The 24,140-nt window shown below is 36.1% G+C and overlaps 2 protein-coding genes across 8 annotated transcripts in view; one reads left to right on the top strand and one right to left on the bottom strand.

The window, feature by feature from the left end:
* Positions 1 to 23,737, top strand: part of LOC136840166 (beta-1,3-galactosyltransferase 5-like) — a 26,849-nt gene extending 3,112 nt beyond the window's left edge. The window contains exons 2-8 of one of the 6 annotated variants that reach the window (XM_067106623.1): positions 10,212 to 10,335; positions 11,018 to 11,104; positions 12,480 to 12,701; positions 15,826 to 15,936; positions 16,905 to 17,061; positions 22,463 to 22,624; positions 23,366 to 23,737. In XM_067106623.1, coding sequence (XP_066962724.1) covers positions 10,212 to 10,335; positions 11,018 to 11,104; positions 12,480 to 12,701; positions 15,826 to 15,936; positions 16,905 to 17,061; positions 22,463 to 22,624; positions 23,366 to 23,674 — 1,172 coding nt within the window. In that variant the 3' untranslated portion in view covers positions 23,675 to 23,737. Of the gene's footprint in view, positions 1 to 10,211; positions 10,336 to 10,870; positions 11,105 to 12,479; positions 12,702 to 15,825; positions 15,937 to 16,904; positions 17,062 to 22,462; positions 22,636 to 23,365 lie in introns of those variants that run through there. The other 5 variants (XM_067106621.1, XM_067106625.1, XM_067106624.1 and 2 more) reach the window with 5 other exon arrangements.
* The window catches only part of LOC136840170 (afadin- and alpha-actinin-binding protein B-like), a 422,145-nt gene that overhangs the window by 118,984 nt on the left and 279,021 nt on the right, over positions 1 to 24,140 (bottom strand). The window lies entirely within an intron of this gene.

Below are 24,140 nucleotides of genomic sequence, written 5' to 3'. Positions count from 1 at the left end.
TTCCATTTCACAGTCTATCATTACTTGCGAATGAGTTCTGCTTTCTATTTCTTGAATATTTTTTCCATGCTTCTTTTCCTTTATACTGGTTACCCTATACTTTTTGCCTTTTCCTTTTTTTTTAGTCATTATTTATAGGCGTTGACTCTTCTGTAATTTGAGGAATAAAATATACTTAATTGTAACGCCCTGTACTTATCTGAGTACCTGAATTTTCTTTTGTGTCTTGTTACACAGGTACAAAAATCTGATTTATCGAGAAATTTTATCAGAACGGGACACAGCGTAATAGCCTATTAAAGTATGTAATGATTCATTACTTCGGTTAAGCGTATACGTTGATATACTGAAAATGAAATGTAGGTAATAAGTCTCGGCTCACATTGTTCCTAAGTGAAAAGAAGTCTAAAAGGAACTAGAAATATACATACGGATACACTACTGTAGAATCTCCTTCTGGCTCGAACATTCATTCTAAAAATAATTTACGTGTGTATGTATGTATGTGTATGTATGTATGTATGTATGTATATATATATATACATATAATGTACATATAATATATATACAACCTTAACCTTGAACGGAACGACTCTACATATGCAATAATACAAGAGCTGATGTTGTAATCACTCCCATGTGCGCCCCCCGAGTATTCAAGTGGAAAAGAATCCAGATCTAGGTTTCACCCCGCTCTACCAGGCACCAGGACGTTTTGCAAAACAGCTTTCATGTCATTTGTAACACTCGAGTGTTCCAGCGAATAACAGAATGCTAAACGCTGGAAGTCCATGTGACGTCTGACGAAACTGATTCAGGCACCGAGGTCTCTCGCCACCTATCTCTAACCAAAGTCACAGTAATATTTGAAGTGCCTTGGTTCGAATTCTCATGCTTTCATTGAATGGCTTATTCTTCTTCTTTATTTTCTCCATATACTGGTCGCTGGTATAGTGGTTAGTGTCTTGGATGATCAGTTACTGCCGCGGTGTGGGGTCTGTGGAAGCTTGAGTTTCAAGTCAATGGCCCCGCGGGTTTGTTCTATATGAATACGTTTCATCTACTGAATGATAATTAAAAAAATGTGTTGCCATCCGGCTTTCACTACTTTTGTAGGCATACTGTTAATATGGTTGAGAAAAATCCACTGTATACAACAAAGTTTAAGTGAATAAATATAACACAGGGGCTTGCAATCTTCACTAAGGTGCTCTTCAGCTACACTAAACAAAAATGACAAAGTTTACAAAGAAATAATAAGCAAAACTACAAAGTATTTAAAGGAGCAATTAAAAATGGAAGCTATCAGTCTGGGGTCTTCCATTTTTAATTTTAATTGCTCTTTTAAATCCTTTGTATTTTTGCTTTTTTATTTCTTTGTAAGCTTTCTTTAGTACAGTTGATGAGGACCTTAGTGAAGGTCGAAAGCTCCTGGGTTATATTCGTTCATTTAAACTTTGCTGAATACAGTGGATTTTTCTTAACCATTCAAGACAAACACGAAGACCGTGTTTTTTCTATTACTGGAGATACTGTTAATTTACTGATTCATCCAATGACTTTCATACTGCAAGCTTGAATTTTCTTTTGAATTATAATGTAAGGCACGTACGCACCTCCAGAAATTCTATGAAAGATTTTATAAGATTCCACATTGTTCTCACAAGAGTCTCAGCAGATCGTATGTGTTGCTAAGCAATCAAGTGTTGTAAGGTGCACATCGTTTTACTCCCACTACAATGCTGCCTAACTCTTAATTAGGGGACATAGCACTACAGTATCAAGTGCCTAGCCACGTGTCATGAATGATTTGATTCAATTTCTCTTTGCCCTTCTTGTAAATAGGCCCGACTTTTTTTTTTAATTTTTTGAGTCGATTGGTCAAGTGTACTCTGATTACTATTTCGTTTTTGAAAATGCTTAATAACAGTTAATGGAGACGGAGCGGTTGTTTAACTCGAAATAAAAATAGTCTTGTGCCAAGTTAATCTTCTTTCTCTGCATCTTTTCCCACTTCTCTGTGGGGTCGACGTTTCTGACAGCTTTCCTTCTTGTGCCAAGTTAATATGGGAAATAGAATAAAGTAAAGGTTTACAGTAATGTAACAAGAATGTCAGTAAATAAGAATTTCAAAGATAAAATAGCCTACAGCTATTAACTCTTATCTACAATCGGAAATATTCATATTGAGTTTTCTACTTTTATATTTGGAGTACAAGGTAATAACTGTTTATTATTATTATTATTATTATTATTATTATTATTATTATTATTATTATTATTGCTGGAACCACCAAAAAACCATTAAAAACACCATGAAACTGATGAATAACCAAATATAACAAACACGCACGCACGAAAAGATAAATAATCGAAGATAACAAACACACAATGTAAAAAATGTGTGTGCGAGTACAAATAAATCGCAGCTGAGAAACATGTGGCACAAAATTATATAAAAAAGGATGACACGTAAAAATACCACAGCAACCTTTAACACTTACAAAAAAGAAAATGACAAACTTCAGGCACTGGCAACGTAAATGTATAACAACATTATTATTACTATTATTATTATTATCATTATCATTATTATTATTATTAGAAACAATTGCCGTTTCATCTGCATTTAGCTTGTAGAGAGTCTTCTCTATTTCTTTATAATATTCTTCTCGTCTGCAGCTAGGTAGTACGATAAATTTCCAAAGGACATGGAAAGATATTCTGCTTGCGTTGTTTATTATACTCTTACGCCTCGACGCACACGCAGGTGGTCCTCTAATGAGACAATGTATGAAATTAAAAGGTGGGCAGGTATTTATAGCCTACGTCGAGGCGTAAGAGTAAAATAAACGAACGCAGAATATCTTTCCATGTCCTTTGGAAACTTATTCTACCACCTACCTGCAGATGCGAAGAATATAAGAAGAGTAGAGAAAACTCTCTACAAGCTACATGCCGTTGTTTTTTTATAACACTGCCCTAAAAGAGGGACTCCTTCCATATTATCGTTATTATTATTGTTGTTGTTGTTATTACTCTACAAGCTAAATGCCGCTGAAACAGCAATTGTTTTTAATAACACTGCCCTAAAAGAGGGACTCCTTCCGTGTTATTATTATTATTATGTTGTTGTTGTTTTTGTTATTATTATTATTACTCTACAAACTAAACGCCGCTGAAACAGCAAATGTTTTTTAATAACACTGCCCTAAAAGAGGGACTCCTTCCGTGTTATTATTATTATTATTATTATTATTATTATTACTGTTGTTGCTGTTGTTGTTTTCGTTATTATTATTACTCTACAAACTAAACGCCGCTGAAACAGCAACTGTTTTTAATTACACTGCCCTAAAAGAGGGACTCCTTCCGTAATATTATTATTATTATTATTGAAACGGAGAGTCTCATACTGTTGGTGCTGGAATAAGTCTGATGACGAATTTCTAATAAACTTGTGGGAACGTTCGATTGGGCCCACTTCCTTACAATAACTTCTCTTTAGAAGTGAAAAGACGAACGCGACAACCATTTTGGAAAAGTAATTTTACAAAGAAAGTTCACTAACTATACATCTTTGACCACTACGCCAATAACGTCCTCAGAAGTGAATTACACCGATGAATGATTTATAGTCTGCAGAGTTGCCAAAGTTCAAACCCATGTCTACAACAGAGAGAGAGAGAGAGAGAGAGAGAGAGAGAGAGAGAGAGAGAGAGAGAGAGAGAGAGAGAGAGAGAGAGGTTCGAAACAGAACAAAAATGACAAACTTCAACACCACCAGTTAAGATATAACGGAAATATTTTTCTCTTAATTTTTTTACTTTTTATTTACTTATTCATCTGTTTCATTGTCTAATTATTTGCTTATTCATTTGTTAATTTATAAAAAAATCTCCCTCAGCCCGCGAGTTGCGCTAAGCCAGAACTCGTCTGCTTCCAAGTGCTTTGAACTTCCGGGATAGCTCCCTCAGACTAAGGGGTCACTTAACGAAAAATAGGCCGACTCATTTACCAACCCAAGAGGTTTGTTTTGACACTTAACAGAACCCTAAAAAACAAAGACTTCTGTATCCAAAGCTCGGCTTTAGCAAACCAAGGGCTTTAAATGAAAAAGATTCTAAAACCAAGAGCTTATGAGTTACAAAACTTATGAACCCAGAGAATCACACGTTAGGTTTTTGGAAACCACGAGCCCTGTTAACAGACTAGTAGGCCTAGAGGCTTGTTTTAAGAGATATTTTAACAGGGTAGTAGGCCTAGAGGCTTGTTTTAAGAGAAATAATTTATTCTGGAGAACCAAGAGCTTTGCATTAAGAGTTATAAATACTATGAAACGTAGAGCTTTGTTGCAAACGAGAGGAAAAGTCAAGAACAACAAGAGCTCTGTATCAAAAGTCAGCAGTTGGCTGAAAAACACAAGTGTTTCTGTAAATGGAAAGAGTTTGCGTTGAACATAAACCACTTTTCTGTTATCCCACTTTCCATTTTTATTTTTTTTTTAACCGCAGATGAATAGGTGCTCTTCCTTTTTGTTACTGGACGGATTTTATGACGCGGGACGCACCTGTCCAGAACAGAGATTCAACACGATCCGAGTGATACGATCGGCTGAAAATTCCCCCGGCTTCATAGTACTTGCATGCATTACCTGTCTGCGAACAATTATATTTGTTTCTTTATCTCATAATCTGATCTATCCAACTGTTCCGCTGACTTGCATGTCCGTCCTCTGGGTATTTGGCGATCCTTCAGCATTGAATAAAATATAGGATTTGGGCTAAAGGCCAAGCGTTGGGACCTATGAGGTCATTTAGTGCTGAAATGGATATTGAGCAAAAGGGTTTGAAAGGTGTAACAGGAGGAAAACCTCGCAGTTGCACTATGAATCAATTGTTAGGAAAGGGTGGAAAGTAACATGGAAGAAAGGGAATATGAACGGAGGTACAGTGAAAGGAATAAAAGGTTGCAGCTGGGGGCCGAAGGGACACTGCAAAGAACCTTAAGTAATGCCTACAGTGCACCGCATGAGGTGCATCGACGGCATAACCCCCCTACGGGAGATCCTTCAATATTGGATGGCTAGTTATGTCTGTTTACTAATTTTCCACAGCTATTCAAAACTGTTCCGACTTCTTATTGTTATGGTTATTCTTACTATTCCATGATTCTCGTAACACTTCTTAATTATCTGATTTCTTCGTGGCCATTCTTCACTGTTCCCTGATTTTCAATTACTATCTTGACCCGATTCCGATGACTGGAACTATCTCGATTGTTACTTAATCCCCTAAGATAATTCTCGTCCATTCCAGATTTTCTTGGCTAATCCGGAATCTTCTTTGATTTCTAACGACAAGTGGTGTCCGTTACCTGATTTTTAAAATTATTTTCTTAATTGTCCACGGATTTTTCATGACTATTCAAATTATTCGTCCTATTTTTCATGGCATTTCTGATTTTTTTTTATTTCTTGTTCATTCTTTAATCGTTCCCTGATTTTTTGCAAATCCATTTCAGTTTTCATAAACCTGCAAACCCGCACATCTAATTACATTCAAATGACAACGGCGTTTAGTTACTGCAATTAGTCGTACATTCACACACTTCTGTACCCAGAGAGACACATTCACAAATCCATGTAATCATCATTTAAGAGGTGCGAGAAGCAGGGGTGGGGGAGGTAACCAAAGTCTGAAAGATGGACTCTCTCTCTCTCTCTCTCTCTCTCTCTCTCTCGCTGGGAAAATTAACCCAGGGTGACGTCTGTTGTAAGTCTCTCTTTATTTAACGTGCCCATTTCTGTACAGATTAAAATGCTGATGATCTAATTAGCACCCAAGTAAATTATCCTGTTTAAGCGTTCGTTCTAAAAATTCTCTGCGAAAGGAAATTATGCAATCCTACATTATTTATGGTGCGTCAGTGTTCTCCGACAGGTGTCGGAATAATCATCCTGCAGTGTTTGCGTGGCGCTACTCTCTCTCTCTCTCTCTCTCTCTCTCTCTCTCTCTCTCTCTCTCTCTATATATATATATATATATATATATATATATATATATATATATATATATATATATATATATATATATATATATATACATATACATATACATACATATTTATGGAAGTAACGCAAAGATAAAATATAGAAACGAAGAGCTGCTCTCTGAAGCGAATGTTGTCCTGGGTCGATGGAGCGAGTACTTTCAAGATTTGTCGAATGGGGAGGATGGACAAGATGCAGAGGTAAATGATTCAAGTAAGGAAAGGGTTAATGCAAGCTTGAGAAAGCTTGTGGAACGTACTATTCAGACTGCAAGGAGGGCAATTAAAAAGCTGAAAAATAGAAAGACACCAAGAGTTCATGGGATTATAAGTGAGATCCTCCCACATGCTGGCGGTAGCGTCACTGAATGGCTGACCAGACCTGGTAATGTCTATCGGGATGAGGGAAAGGTTCCATTGTATAAAGGTACAGGTGACAGAAGCGACTGCACGGAACATGGGGAACACCATTGCTTTGGATACCAGAAGATTGTACGATGGGATTTTGATTGAGAAAGTGCGACAGATGACAGAAGGGTTGACAAGGATATAACAGAGTGAGTTTAAGACAAAAAAAGATGGTTGTTATGAAACAGCTATGTGAGAGGTATGAGTAAAAGTTTGGACCTAAGAAAAGCTCATGATATCATTAACAACAGGCAGCGTGAGGGATGTTGAGAATATATGATATAGAAGATAGGCTGTTCTGAACGATTAAATATTCATATGATGGAAATGAAGAGTGTTACATTACTTGGACTGGTTTTGGTGTAAAAGTTGGTCTGAGGCAAGGGTTTGTTATGTAACCATGACTCTTCAATGCCTTCATGGATGGTATGATGCAAGGGGTCAGAGAAAGGACAGTAGATATACGTGAAGAGTGAATACAATGTGGAATGTGAGATATTGGCTAATGATACAATAGTGTTTGGGGATAATGGTGATAAACTGCAAAAACTAGCACGAGTTTGATTGGAAGTGTTTGCAAGAGGAGAAAGTCACGAGTGAGTGCAAGCAATAGTTAGGTTATTATTGTTAATGAAAACCAGGAAGATAGAGCAATGAATGTTAATGTGGATAGTGGAAGAATGGAAACAACTGATTCGTATAAGTATTTGGGATTAATATAATTAATGATGGCAGAATGTGGGAAGATGCATATCATAAAATAAGTGCAGCAAGAAAGGAAACAAGGTGTGTGCAAAAGACTGAGATAAGAGTTGAACTGTCTATAGAATCCCAAGTGAAAAAAAAAAAAAGATCTGTTAAGGGCAAATGTTTGCGTAGTATTTGCGGTGTAAGATGAACTGATAGGATGGAAAATGTGAAGATATGTAGAAGTTGTATAAAATTAACAGAGGTACAAGGATGCATCACTGGCTTTGAGCTTAAACTCAGATCATTTCAGCCAAAATAATAAATATGCTTCAAACTAGCAAATGCTGCAAAGTGCACACACACACACACCATATTTCTTCAAAACACAGACAAAGGCAAAATACTAAACACTGACCCAATCTTAAGCCAAATTAATAGAAAATCCGTGTAATGACTTTTCATTTTCTTATTACTATACGTTTAACAAGAAAACCGACAACCATTTTCATTGGTTTTTAATTGTTTAAAATTAATATTACACATATTGTTTAATGGTAATTACTAATAACTACTGGAAATAACAAAAAATATATATACTATATATATATATATATATATATATATATATAAAATATATATATATATTATTAAACCTTAAGTTCAAGTAATAAGTTAAGTATACCTTAGTTTAACTAGACCACTGAGCTGATTAACAGCTCTCTTAGGGCTGGCCCGAAGGATTAGACTTATTTTACATGGCTAAGAACCAACTGGTTACCTAGCAACGGGACCTACAGCTTATTGTGGAATCCGAACCACATTAAATCGAGAAATTAATTTCTATCCCCAGAAATAAATTCCTTTAATTCTTCATTGGCCGGCCGGAGACTAGAACGCGGGCCCAGCAGAGTGCTAGCCGAAAACGATACCGACCCTTCCAACGAGGAATAAACAATAATAAACACCACCACTAACAAAGACTCATGGACAAACATAAAAATAAGCAATAAAAGAATGCTCGAAAACAAAAATCAACATCATAAGACCGAATAATAATCGAGTATTAATCATCAATACAATAAAAACAAACACTAAAAATGTGGGCTTATGAACAGAATAGTCAATAATGTAAGTAGTATGAAAATCAGGTGCCAATTACTCACAAACACCTCGCCTCATGCCTAAAAATGAGAGAGAGAGAGAGAGAGAGAGAGAGAGAGAGAGAGAGATGAACAGACCTTAGTTTAACCAGACCACTGAGCTGATTAACAGCTCCTAGGCTGGGTAGGATTGACTTATTTTACGTGGCTAAGAACCAATTGGTTACTTAGCAACGGGACCTACAGCTTATTGTGGAATCGAACCACATTATAGCGAGAAATGAATTTCTATCAGAAATAAATTCTCTAACTCTTCATCAGCCGGCGGCGGAAGAAGAGAGAGAGAGAGAGAGAGAGAGAGAGAGAGAGAGAGAGAGAGAGAGAAACTAATGCCGTGTTTCCATCATCTCATCTCAATCCAAGGAACTTGAAAGAGAACACACGTAAGGCGAGACTCGCAGACGTCCGATTTCGAAAACAGATCGTTTTTGTTACCTATGGCGGCAGGATGGCATTATGGCCCACGTCGCGATATTTAAGGTTTGAGCTTTATAGATCAGGCGTGCTTTGTCACCTGAGGTCATCTGCGGGTCAATGGCGATTATCGCTTTTTTGACGTGGAATACATAATTATATATATATATATATATATATATATATATATATATATATATATATATATATATATATGTGTGTATATATTTGTATGTGTATACACAAATATACAAATATATTCATATACAAAATATATTATATATATAATAAATAAACACACATAATATATATATATATATATATATATATATATATATATATATATATATATATATATATATATATATATATATATATATGACACACGCCACGTGTCATAGGCACTGGGACCTGTCCCCCACTAGCTGTCGGCCTAAGAAACAGGAGATCAGCGCCTGCCCTATGAGCCTACAGAGGCCCAGGAGGACTTTAGCTCTAACTATATATATATATAAAGTTAAGTATACCTTAGTTTTACCAGACCACTGAACTGATTAACAGCTCTCCTAGGGCTGGCCCGAAGGATTAGACTTACTTTACGTGGCCAAGAACCAATTGGTTACTTAGCAACGGGACCTACAGCTTATTGTGGAATCCGAACCACATTATAGCGAGAAATGTATATATATATATATATATATATATATATCCTCCTGATTGCCACACTCCTGAAATCCTCAGAACATTTCAGCATCCTATTCATTCATGGTATTAATATGAAGGGTTTATTCATTCATCTTGCTCTCAGTCATCCTTCAAACATCCTTCCACCTTGCTGACTTTACCTTGAAGCTTCAATTATCTTTTAATAACGAAAATATACCTGACCTGTGTACTAATGTATTTACTTTGTAAAATGGATCCACATGAAAGTAGACAGATGTTTTCGAGACCTCAGTCTCAGCAGGAAACTGAATGGTGGATTTTATGATCAGGAGATGTGTCATTCTATGCGAATGAAGCTGAGTTATGCTTAATTAAACGATTACTATTTATGTCTGTATCCTTTTAAAGAGCGTATACGGGTACACATTTGTATTCATCTTGTGTAAACGTAAAAATGTTAAAGGCTTGCCAAGGTCATCTCAAACTTCATGTTATAGGTATTAGTGAAATAATAATGATAATACAGTTACTCTTGTCACTACCACTCATAAAGGGAGGGGGAGAAAAAGGGATTGGTTGAGGGGGGGGAGGGAATTAAAGCTGCATTTCCGCTTGTAATCCGTTTTCTTCTACCTAGCCGTCTAACTCCTCTAACTGTTATCTCGCTCTCGTTTTTACCCCTCAACTCAAAACACGTTCTTCGAGCTAGCCATTTGGTTTGGAGAATAATAATAATAATAATAATAATAATAATAATAATAATAATAATAATAATAATAATAATAATAATAATACTCTCTCTCTCGATGATTCTTCTAACAGCTCCCCACGGTATGAGGGACCGGATTCTGGCGCTCTTGGTGACGTTGGTTTTCTTCCACGGACTGATTTACGTTTCCAGAATTCCGACGGGGCTGCGTTACTTCCAGCCAGACACCAGGGATAAGTAAGTCATTAGTTTATTTAAAAAAAAAAAACCGGGACAATTCTACATGTTCCTCAGAAATTAAGATGAGAGAAAATATTATACTGAAATGCTGTCTCTGTCTCTCTCTCTCTCTCTCTCTCTCTCTCTACATACAAACATATATAGGCCTATATATATACATATACTGTACATATACAAACATATAAACACACACATACTCATGAAGTTAAGCGGGCAATGTGGTCATTACAATTTTATATTTATATATATATATATATATATATATATATATATATATATATATATATATATATATATATAATTATAATTTATATATTATATAAAATGTGTATATATATGTAATGTGTGTGTATATACTGTATATATACTGTATGTATATACATTTATATATATATATATATATATATATATATATATATATATATATATATATATATATATATATATATATACACACACACACAAAGTAATCACTGTGAAGACAAGGCATTAAATTTAAATCTCAATCTTTCCGTTTTTCTCTATTTCTCAGCCAGTTTCCTTTACTCTTCGAGATAAACTGCACTGAATTAATGAGCAGAAAGCCCGCCAATGCGTCCTACGAAAAATTCTGCATATTCAATGACACGACCAATGCGACCTGGATGATACCTATCACTAACATTCGGTCAAAACTCAGTTACAGTGAGATGTCCCACGCGTCTACGCTCTCTATGACAACGTGGCAAAAAGTGCTTCCGGAAAGACCATTCAAGGACAGATTCAAGTAAGATATTTGAGGGGTATGGCGTAAGTTGGGGTATGGCGTAAGTTTCTAGAATCATATGATTAAACTTTTTTTTTTTTTACTCTGAATCTGCTGAACACCTGAGGCTTCAGAGTTTTGCCAGTCCAGATTGAAAGGAGACCCTTGGATCAGTTAATGACCACAGGCAGTAGAACAATTTGCACACTGAAATGTCAACTCTTTTTGACTGAACCTAAGTCACAGACCACGCCCACTGAACTGTGCAGTTGCAATACACTTCCACATGAGTTGTAAAGTTGCCACATACTTCCACGTATTCTTCTACAAACAATGCACATGGCTTCCAGCTTGGATAGTGTATGGTGGATCTATCATTATACAAGTCACCTGTATGAAAGTATAACCCAACACTGCAGTTAATATTGACATCATTCCGAGGTTATTGTTCACCCAATTCAATGGTTAAACTTTACTCCATGTTGAGGATTAAGATTTTGGTTGCTGAACTGTACCATGTACTTGAAGCTTTATCGTTGGGAGTACCCAAAAATAAAAATTATAAGACACAAACGCCTGAAAACGACAAAAAGTAATTAGGTTAGGATGTATTTTGGTGTGCTTGCTCGTCCACTCATAACGATAAAATTATATACATATAGGAGAAACCTACAAGTTTCATTCAGCTGCTTCTGAAAGCACCAACCAATACTAAGAAACTATATAATCTACTTCTTTTCATGTATATTTGCTATGTATATTTTTTATTAACCAGAACAAATATATTTCGTTTCAGTTTTTTCGTCAGTCTCAAGCTTTATAGAGAAATTTCGAACATTAATTATCAAATTACCTTCATCTGAGCTTATTGTTGGAGGCCCTCCTATACGCTCTCATTTGGTCCACCAAACCACATACACAATAATTATTTACAATCAACTGGTCACTTTTTACCAGATATGTATGTATTTGTAAAAACCACATTGCCCTTTTAACTTATCGAGTTCTTCACACATTTTGGATACGCATGTCACTACAAAGCCTTAGACCCAAATATGAAGACTATATGAAGTGGTTCTGATATTCGTAGCAGGATTCGAACACGCTCTCAGAGTTCAAAACGAGGTTACGTTGCCGACCTTGACCACGTCGGCAACGTGAAGTCGTTCTGGCACTCTGGATGCCGGTCCAAATCCTGCTACGGAATTACTTCATATTCTCGCATTTGGATCTAAGGCTTTGTAGTGACAATCGTATCCTAAAAGTGTGAAGAATTACGGAAGTTATGAGGGCACTGGTTGTTACGATTAAACTTATACAATAACCTTATGTTTTGGTTTCTCCCCACACTTCTCAATATTACATTTTATTATATATTAAGATTAAATCCCCACAGGTTCATCTACAAAAACAGACCGCTGGAACTGGACGGCCCGGTAGTGAATCCCATTCCTTCAAGCATCACCTGGCAGGAGGACCTGCATCACGTTCAGATCTGCAACTCAACGTCTCCATTTATGCTAGCCGTTGTCCCCTCGGCAGTTCCGAACAAGGACAAAAGGGATGTCATCAGGAGGACTTGGGCGAGTCCTTCTCTGTATTCCCACATCAGCCTGAGGTAAGAGGAGGGAAAACTCAGACTGCCTTTTCTCCAAATTTGGATAAATAGTGTGTTTATATACACGAGTATATATAGTATATATATATATATATATATATATATATATATATATATATATATATATATATATATATATATACTATATATACAGTATGCTGTATATATACAGTATATATACATATATATGAAATTATTTATCACACCGCGATTTATATACAATCATGAAGCTACAAATGTCGCTCAATATCAAATTCACGCTACCTTGGGAATATCCCTGATGGGGAATTATCACCGAAGGGGAATTTATAAGTGATAAATGGACTGATACTGCCGAGTCTCGAACCCACGACACAGATACTTATCCAGCGACTCCAGTCGACGTTCTACCCACTGAGCTATCAAGAGAGATATAGGTCAATGCCGAGTCTGGCGTGCTTTATTTACCTGTCGCGAGCGGGGAAATTGTACTTTGCTTCGGCATTAACCCACTTCCACCATGATAGTTCTTTGGTACGTTTGGATATTCCCGAGGTAGCGTGAATTTTATATTAAGCGACAATTGTAGCTTCATGATTATATATATATATATATATATATATATATATATATATATATATATATATATCATGATTATATATATATATATATATATATATATATATATATATATATATATAATATATATATATATATATATATATATATATATATATAATATATATATATATATATATATATATATATATATATATATATATATATATATATATATATATATATATATAATTTGAGGTAAGAGGAAAACACAGACACTGCCTTTTCTCCAAATTTCGATACATATTGCGTTTATATCTTTCTTTTAATGACGTAAGGACCACACCAGATGTGGCTGCACAATCTCGTTCCATCGTTCTTTTCGACACTTCTTGTCAAGAAGTATGTCGAGGATTAGGGAAACACTGAGGAGTGCAGGGAATTCCATAATAAGGTGAACCCCCTAGAATTTGCAAGGAACAATCTAAAAGGGGTGTGGCTATGAAAAATAATGGATGCCCTAAGTCATTCCGTAGGAAAATTTCAACTTTCACGCTCATTTTTTTTCTCGACATTTTTATCATTATGGGTATTTTTCTCTCGGGAATTTTTTCTATCAAATTTCATCTTCATTTATGGAGCATTTTAAAGTTTAGCTAACTTTTAAAGTTTAGCTAACTTTTAAAGTTTAGCTAACTTTTCTCTGCAACATGATTATTGTTGCATCTTAACAGATAAGTATCCATTGCCTAAATACAATTTCTTGTGATCCAACAGATATCTCTGAACCTGGATAAGTATTAAGTTTGAGAGTCTCCTTTAATTCTAGGCAATGGTTTCCCCAAATTATTCAAATTGCACCCAATGGACTAAATGGGTATATTTTGTACATTGGGTACATCTGGTAAATAAGAAGCCTTTTGTTCATGATGCAGCCACTGTACCAAAGGTACCTAATGGAAATATGGCGACAACTGGGTACATTTTGTCCAATGGGTAAATTTGATACGTTAGATACACTTTGTTCATTTGTCCATTGCTTGCGTAGGTACATTTTGTCCAATGGGTATATTCTGTCTATTCGATATATATTGTCCAATGGGTATATGGGCATGTTTTGTCCAATGAGCAAATTCTGTTCATTAGGTATATTTTATTTTCTTTAGCTTACTCTGTCCATTGTTAATTTTCGGCAGGGACCACTGACTAGAAAAAAAAAAACCGGAACTGAGAATTTTTGCAGCAGATGCTGCTGTCGGACCCACATTTTGCAACTTAAGTTGCAATACAAGGTTAGAAATCCATTCAAATAGAGTTTCTTTCCACTGGAAGCCATCCACTCGTTCATATTTCGAGTAATGTTTGTGTCTACATTTTCATAAAAGTTGTATTTTCTAAGCATTTTCCTATCTTTCACGAGCTCTCGCAAGTGTCTAGTCTAGGAAGAGGATCGAGTAACTCTGTCATACCATAACTGTTTCTTGATTTATATTTAATAAAATAATTCTTTCCTTATATTTGTAATGGGTTATGCCTCGACGGAGGAGATTAAATCATTTTTATTCTCGTGATGATTTCGGTATTGTACAGGTGTTATGAACACCTGTGCGTCTCTTGCTTTTGTGACAACACACCTCAGCACGTTCGCTACGACATAACAAAGCCCATACACCTGTGTGATACAGCCATGATTTACAAGGCGCGAGAGGAGAATAATAATACGTGTTTTTTTGGGCAGGTGTAAAACAGGTATGAAGTTTTCACAGTATAATGAGACAGGAGGGCAGGTTGGCTGGCGATGGCTGCAACCCAAATCTAAAAGACTTACTTTTTCCTATGAAATCGCTGTTCGATGAAACTACACGAAAATCAGCGAGTGGTGTGTGATGACGTTGAGCTTTCATTGAGAGAGAGAGAGAGAGAGAGAGAGAGAGAGAGAGAGAGAGAGAGAGAGAGAGAGAGAGAGATATGAGAGGGGGAAGACTGACAGTTCTGCACCTTTGAGGCTGGAGGTCTCTTATATTAACAGATAATAGCTTTAAGAATATATATACAATGCAGGTCATTCAGAAAGGGAGTTGAACTCACAAGAAATCAATTACACACACACACATATATATATATATATATATATATATAATATACATATATATATATATATATATATATATATATATATATACAGTATATATGTATATATATACATATATATATATATATATATATATATATATATATATATATATATATATATGTATATAAAATAAAAGGTTATATAAAAACACCAAAGAGGGTAGATTCTACAGCGTTATATTTCGGTAACAATTGTTTCCCTCAACTGACACGCAATGAATTTAGAGGCACAGAACAGTGATAATTGTACAGCTGGAGAAATGTTCAGTTCTAAAAGAAAATATTTTACGGTCACATATATATATATGTGTGTGTGTGTGTGTGTGTGTGTGTATATACACACACCCATACGTGCACACCCGCACGTACGCAAAAATACGAATATTAGTTTCTACGCGTACTCTGGATATTAATGTCTCCTTTTTTTGACTGATATACGATGAATTCTCCTCAGGACCATATTCATCGTGGGAGCAACATCGGACAAGAAACTGCAGCAAGACATTGCGGCCGAAGCAAAGATCCACAACGACATCATTCAATATAATTTTATAGACTCTTACAAGTGAGTGCCCTACAGGTGATAGAGTCAGTTTGTTATACGAAATTCAGAGAGAGAGAGAGAGAGAGAGAGAGAGAGAACACTGAACATAAAATAAAAAATAAAATGTCATTCAAATAGAACTAATATAAGTACTCGCTCACTTCACCTTGCAACTCTCCCTTGGAAATGAAATTGGTAATAAAATTTCTACCATTGTGGCACAGTTTTCCGATCAATTCTGAAAAAAAGGCGCAAAAAAAATAAAAGTGAAGCTGACATCATGCTTATATTTTTATACTAAAATGGGAAAAAATTTCATAGTACGTCCTGTAAGTCGCGTTATTGTTGAAACTTTTCTAGCTTTCGTCTTAAAACAATGAATGCTTTCTTCAATTACATTTCTTTATGGAAGTCACATTATTCACTTTGTCGCCCTCAAACCTTTCTGAGATCAATTTATACAACGCCAAAACCGGTCACGAAGACAATCACACACTACTCAGTCACAATGCTATCTCTCGACATCCCGCTACGTTAAATTCACACTCTACCATCTAGTTTTTCTCTCATAATTATGTACTCAATCTACCTTCGAGCTAAAGATGAACACAATAACTTCTGGTGAGTTTTATTTAATGCAAAAGATGGCGATGAAGGATGAACGCTGACGAATTTTTTAGTTTCTTGAGAACCAGAGTGTAAAGATGAACGCAGATAATTTTGCTGTGTTTCTCGAGGTCTCAAGAGAATAAAGATAGGCGCAGATAACTTCAGTAGTGTTTCTCAAAAACAAGAGAATAAAGATGAGTGTAGATAATTTGTCTAGTGTTTCTAGGGAGCAAGAGAACAAAGACGAACGTAGATAATTTGTCTAGTGTTTCTTTCGAGCAAAAGAACAGCGACGGATGCAAATCAATTTTTGCAGTGCTCTTGAAAACTCAAAACATTTTCTCCTTTGACCTTTCTTGGCCTATTCTTCCCCCACCCAGAAATCTGACCTACAAGACCATGGCATGGCTCACCTGGGTCAACAAGAGCTGCCCGGAAGTGCCCTTCGTGGTCAAGATTGACGACGACGTCATCTTCAATCCTTTCCACCTCAAGGAGTACCTGACTCAGCAATTACGAAGGCCTATGTATTCTAAGGTAAATTTCAAAGTAATTCTAAGTTTTAATATATTAAAATTTTTAAATAATAATCACTTCCATAAAATCTAAAAGTTATGAGTGTTCATCTAATAGAGAATAATATTAATATACAGAAAATTATCTAACTAAAACACTGATTTTACAGTTTATTTTCTGATGTATCCCATCAAGTCGTTATCTCATTTGCCGAAATCAACGGGAAATACAACCTCATGTTAAAAGAAAGAATGTAATCGTCATAGCTCACATATGGTTGAAAATCTACTATAATAAATAAATAATCCACCTAACAAAGCAAGAAAGAAGAACCCGAATATATTCAATTACTGATTTACTCTCAAACTAACATTCACGCTAAGGCTATTAACAGAGTGAGAAATCCAACTATACAAAAAATTATTATTATTATTATTATTATTATTATTATTATTATTATTATTATTATTAGTAGTAGTAGTAGTAGTAGTAGTAGTAGTAGTAGTAGTAGTTGGAATGATAACGTATCTAACCACGAATTGGTTCTGGTCCGGAAACGGTCAGGGGACATCCACATTAAACTTAATAAAAAAAAGAACAAAAAAAAAAAAGCCATACACTTATTTCCCACGTCACAAAAAGGTTGAAAGTGCGTCAGCGTCCGTAAGGACAGAACGAATGTTAAGCCAATACTTGATAATCATAAGAAGCTTTGTTTAAAACTACCAACAAGTCATTAAGTTAACTTCTGTCCAATCTGTTAGTGGTGTCTGTGCGATAAATTACCGACGTGTTTATGACTCACCCTAATATTTATGGTTACGTAAATATCTGTGGTGGTATTTTCACCTGATTAAGGAAAGTTTGAGGCGGATAGCGATGTTTTCAACTGGTTTGGGAATGTGTGACGTAAATAGTGATAGTTTCACCTGCTGAAGGAATATATTTAAGGTAAACAACGGTGTCGTCTGGTTGACGAACGTTTGAGGTACACAGCGATATTTTCATCTGGGTAAGGAACCTTTGAGGTGATCAAGGATACTTTCGGGCACTCAAGGAACCTTTGAGGTGGTCAGGGAACCTTTGAGGCAACCAAGGAACGTTTGTGGTGAATAGAAACATTTTGATCTAGTTAGGGAATGTTTTAGGTAATCAGGGGTACTTTAGCTGGTTAAGTGACATTCAAGGTTAATAGCAATCTTTTTATCTGGTCAAGGAACGCCTGAGATAAAGAGCGTTATGTTCATACGAACTCGACGATTGAATAAGACAAGAGTCCGAGAGACAGAACTGAACTGAATGTAGAATTTAGGCCAAAGGCCACGCACTGTGACCTGTGAGGTCATTCAGCGGTGAAACGGAAACTGACAACTAAGGGTTTGAAAGGTGCACCAGGAGGAAAACCTCGCAGTTGCCCTATGAATCAATTGTCAGGAAAAGGTGGCAAGTAAGATGGAAGAAAGAGAATATAAAAGGTGGTACAGTAAAAGGAACGTAAGGGTTTGCAGAGAGATAACTTTCGAGTGAACACACTTCCGCATTCAAAATAAGAAAAACACTCTTTTAACATTATGAAACAAATTTCCAGTCACCATCCAAAGCTATAAAAAAGAACAGCTGACAACAAAACTATTGTTCCACAGAAATATAAATCATGAGTGTTACACCTGCCTAACACCAGCTTTGACATTTCAAAACTCCACGAGCGAAAACGCACGCAAACACACACACACACACACATACACACACACACACGCTACAAAAATGAGGATACGGTAAAGAACAATTGTAAGAGACACATTAGGGACAGAGATCACTTTTCTGTCGCGGGATTTAAGCTTTTTTTTTTTTTTTTTGGAACACCAGATTGATATACATCAATAAATTAGTGATGGATTAACATTCAGAAACATTTTCCGCCAACTACTTATGAGAGAGAAGCATGCGCAAACGCCTAATTATTCATATACAAATATATATTATATATAAATGTATATATATGCGTGTGTGTGTGTGTTTGCATACATACATACATACACACACATATATACATAATATATAAATAGCATATATATACATATATACTTATACATACACGCATTTTTATTCTACAAATACACTCACACTGCTACGTACATTAAGATCACACCCACATACTAATACTGTGAATCACCTTTTCACGTAATGCATACGAACGTCAAGTGTAATTGGCAATCAAGTGAGAAAATAAGTTTCCCCTCCTACTCTCGAGTTCAATTTACTTCTAGCATATAGGTTGGCTGACAAAGCCGCGTCAGAAAAATCTGTTCTCCAGTGCCAGGCGTGCTACCTGCTGTTGACAGCTTTTCGTTTAAACTTTCAATGCATCTGGTTATAATTCATTTATTTGGCTTGATTTTTAACACATTATAATACGCAGAGAATATCGCGAAGAATTTCGCACGAGTCAGTCTTGGAATGGAAGATAGAATTTCGGCCAAAGGGCAAACGCTGGGACCTGTGGCTTCATTCAGTGCCGAAAGGGAAATTAAGAGCAGAAAGGTTTGAAAGGTGTAACAGGAGGAAAACCTCGCAGTTGCACTGACTATATTTCCCACTGGTTTTAAGAAAAGTGAATATCTCCGTTATCTTACTTTTGCCAAATATTGTTTCAATGAAAACTACAGAAGCTTCTATTACTGATTGAATTCCACTCGTCATTATGAAATCTGACGGTCGTCCAGTTCTGAACCTACTATACGATAAGATGAAACTATTCAGCTTCGCAATGACGACAAAATCATTTTCACAGCATCAAAAAGAACTTTACATCGAACTCTCAAAGAAAACGCAAACAAGAATAAAAACGATCACTTTTCGTTAATCAAATAAAACCTGACATGAATAGCAATATATATTATTCCAAAGGCATTCTGCCTGATTACTTTGTTTCATATAATATCTCTTCTGGGAAACTATATAAATTTCTGGTATCACCATTTGAACCCTGTATTTATTTAATGTATTTTTTTTCTTTCAATATACTGTGATAGAGTACAACTGTTCAGCCTCAAACAAGCGTCCTGTCATAAAAAATGTACCCAACCAGACAACTGTATAGAATTTAGTAAATTGGTACAGTTTGTCCATTAGGCATGGAATAACATTTTCTTCATCGTTTCGTCTATTCGGTTCATTAAGTACATTCTGCCCTGGGTACAATGAATACATTTTGTTCTCTGGGAAAAGTTTGTTCAAATTTACCTCAACAAGAGTGAGGCTTTAAATCTAATGAAAACCTTCAGCAAAGTAAATTACTACTGTCAATTATTACACAAGAGATTTACTCTTAAATTTTTCCGGTGTAATTTCTTGATGATTCCCTCTAATTTTGGGACCCCGAGTAACGTCGGGTCTACCCTTGCCACATATTCGAGGACTTGACATACCCGCTCAATCGAGAGAGAGAGAGAGAGAGAGAGAGAGAGAGAGAGAGAGAGAGAGAGAGAGAGAGAGAGAGAGAGAGAGAGAGAGAGAGAATTTAGATCAAAAGCCAAGCGCTGACACCTATGAGATCATTTAGCGCTGAAACGGAAATTGAGATTAAAGGTGGTTTGAAAGGTGTAACAGTAGGAAAACCTCGCAGCCGTACTATGAAACAATTGTTAGAGAAGGTGGAAAGTCAGATGGTAGAGAGAGAATATGAACGGAGGTACGGTAACAGGAATGAAAGAGGTTGCAGCTAGGGGCCGAAGGGACGCTGCAAAGCCCTGAAGTAACGTCTACAGTGCACCACGTGAGATGCACTGACGGCACTATCCCCCTACGGGACGCTTTATTGGGACAGCCTAATGATACAAAGCCGTGTTGACAATGACAAGAGGAAGAGTTGACCCTCGTGTAAAAAAGTGGAGAAAACAACTTTATATTTAGCCTCAAAAGACGAACATCTGACGCAAGAATTTTCATGATGATGGTGATTACTACAGTGCATTTAAGGACCGTATCTAATTGATTTTCGTCGATAAAATCTTTAAAAAGCATCGGATATGGGTCGTATTTTGGAAATAGCTATTTGAAGCCACAGCCTAATTGGCAAAAATATGCAGTGATGTCTAATGTTTATAAATGAGGCACTTACCTTACCTTACAGACCTTACAGTTCGTTCGGGTTGCCCCAGGTCCCTCAGTGTGAGGCACCTTTGATGTCTACCAGAGAATTGCTAACGCATCTTCCAGTATATTTTGCATCTTCCAGTCTTGGATGGTCTGGGATGCATCTTAGATATTTGTCGAGCTTATTCTTAAACACATCTACGCTCACTCCTGTTATGTTCCTCAGATGAGCTGGTAGCGCATTGAATAGACGCTGCATTATCGATGCTGGTGCGTGGTGGATTAATGTCCTGTGTGCTTTCCTGTTTTCCTGGTATAGTTTTTGGCACTATTAATCTACCTCTGCTTGCTCTTTTGATATTTTTAGCTCTATGATGTTTTTGGTAATTCCTTCTATCTGTTTCCATGCTTGATTACCATGTAGCGTTCTCTTCTCCTTTCAAGACTATATAAATTTAGAATTGTAGTCTTTCCCAGTAGTCAAGGTCCTAACTTCTTCTATTCTAGCTGTAAATGACCTTTGTACACTCTCTATTTGTGCAATATCCTTTTGGTAGTGTGGGTACCACATTATATTGCAATATTCAAGTGGACTACGTACGTACGTTTTATAAAGCATAATCATGTGTTCAGCTTTTCTTGTTTTGAAGTGCCGGAACAACATTCCCATTTTTGCTTTGCATTTTGCCAATAGAATTGCTATTTGATCATTGCATAACATATTCCTATTCAACATCACACCAAGGTCTTTAACTGCTTCCTTGTTTGTGATTGTCTCATTATTAGGTCCTTTATATGCATATAGCATTCCTACTTTATCACCATAGTTCATTGATTCAAATTTATCAGAGTTAAATACCATCCTATTTATCTCTGCCCATTTATATATCTTGTTTAGGTCTCTTTGTAGCGAGTTCCTATCTTCATCACAAATGACTCATCTTGGTTCAGATATACAGCAATCTTTCTAGCTAGTTACCAAACTGTCACGTAGTTTCTTTGGGGAAGATATTTCATTCACTAAAAGATATGAATTTCTTTACTACGTATTTTTATCAGTACTGTTAGCATTCCCACGCTCATTATATCAAAGGAGTAAAAGTCTGTGGAAGGCTCAAGAAATATATAAGAAATATATATATATATATATATATATATATATATATATATATATATATATATATATATATATATATATATCTATATATATATATATACACATATATATATATATCTATATATATAGATATATATATTCTGTATATATATTATATACGTATACATACACACACACACACACACTAACGATTGCCTTCTTTTTCCAAAGCCTACGCAAAGCCTAGGGTGGCCATCCCAGCCTAGAAGCCGTCCGGAGATGAGCCTGGAATCTCGGTGGCCTGGGCAGAGCAATCCAGCCACTAAGTGGATTTACGGCTGTCTAGAAACTCGGCCATCACCGCACAGACAACACAAGTGGGGAGTATCTATGGTAGGATATTGGTAATTACAAGTATAACAAGCTACTTTAGTTAATTTATTTTTAATGCAAATAGCTTAGTTTTCATTCCTGGAATAGCTTCAAAGAGCTAAAATTTATCTTTTACATTAATTTCAGTTCCCCATGAGACTGGGCTGTAATTCTCACGCCTTTTACAGTAAGCTTATTGACATGCGAATACACTGTTATGTTACGAGAAACAATTCTGCTTAAGAATCTACATCAGACTCAACCACTTTTAAGCATAATAATAATAATAATAATAATAATAATAATAATAATAATAACAATAATAATAAATCCCTTTCACAAGTGTATGACCATACATGAAACAGTATGCACGCAATTGACGGTAGAAAGATGTTCAACTTGCCTAAAACAGACGCATACTTATTATTACATATATATATATATATATATATATATATATATATATATATATATATATATATATATATATATATATATATATATATATATATATATATGTGTGTGTATATATATGTGTGTGTGTGTGTGTGTGTGTGTGTGTGTGTGTACATTTCATGTTCTCCGTTGCAGAAAATGTATACATTATCAATTTATATGTATATAAATATATGTATAAATTGATAATTTATACATTAACTGCGAATCGAGAACATGAAATGTATAAAGCCATACATTTAGTACAACCGACACACACACCTCTCTAATAAGAAAAGTACGCTCTAAAAGACATCTGCATTGCAGGAAGAATACCCAGAACCCGTCTACCCGCCATTTGTCCTGGGTCCCGCCTACGTGGTGGGCGGCAGCGCTGTGGGACGCCTTTTGAAATACGCCCCTCACGTCCCTTTGCTGTGGCTGGAGGACGTTTACACGACGGGGCTGGTAGCCCAAGCAGCCCAAATCCGGCGCGTGCAGGCCAGGCCCCTGTACGTCATTGGCGGAAGGACTTTCAGTCTGGATAAAGGAGCCAGAAGCTTTTGGACGGAACACGGAAATTCCGATAAAACTTACGTATGGCAAAAAATACTCAGCCATTCCAACATTACGTGATATTCAACAGTTATATAGCATTTAATTTTTTTATCGTATATTGATACACAATTTCAAACACGATTGTTTCTTTTCTTACAATGACCTTGCGCCAGGAGCTTCTATTTAAGGAATTTAGCGTGAAAATCACCCTGCTAGCTCAACACTGAGCTCAGCACTGAATGCCTCTCGGAAGCCAATCTCAAATGATCTCAACAGAATGTGTGCCAAGTTTATGGTTATGACATCGCTCTGAAGTAAGAGGATAACGAAATATTCCCTGCAGGTGGCTGATGGATAGATAAGACACTTAAGAAAACGGCCTCCCTGGTTCTAGAATCTAGACCTATGGAAGCTGTTTTCTAGACAGCATGTAGACTTGTTGTTTAAGATTAAGCCAGCCTTGTGCTGGCACGGGCTCTTGCTCCTGGAGCAGCCCGTAACACCTAGACTCTAGATCAGGGGTTTTTATACTGGGGTACGCGTA

This window comes from Macrobrachium rosenbergii, chromosome 7 (genome assembly GCF_040412425.1).
Source record: "Macrobrachium rosenbergii isolate ZJJX-2024 chromosome 7, ASM4041242v1, whole genome shotgun sequence".
In the NCBI taxonomy this organism is placed as follows: Eukaryota; Metazoa; Arthropoda; class Malacostraca; order Decapoda; family Palaemonidae; genus Macrobrachium; species Macrobrachium rosenbergii.
This window is presented reverse-complemented; position numbering and strand designations above follow the sequence as displayed.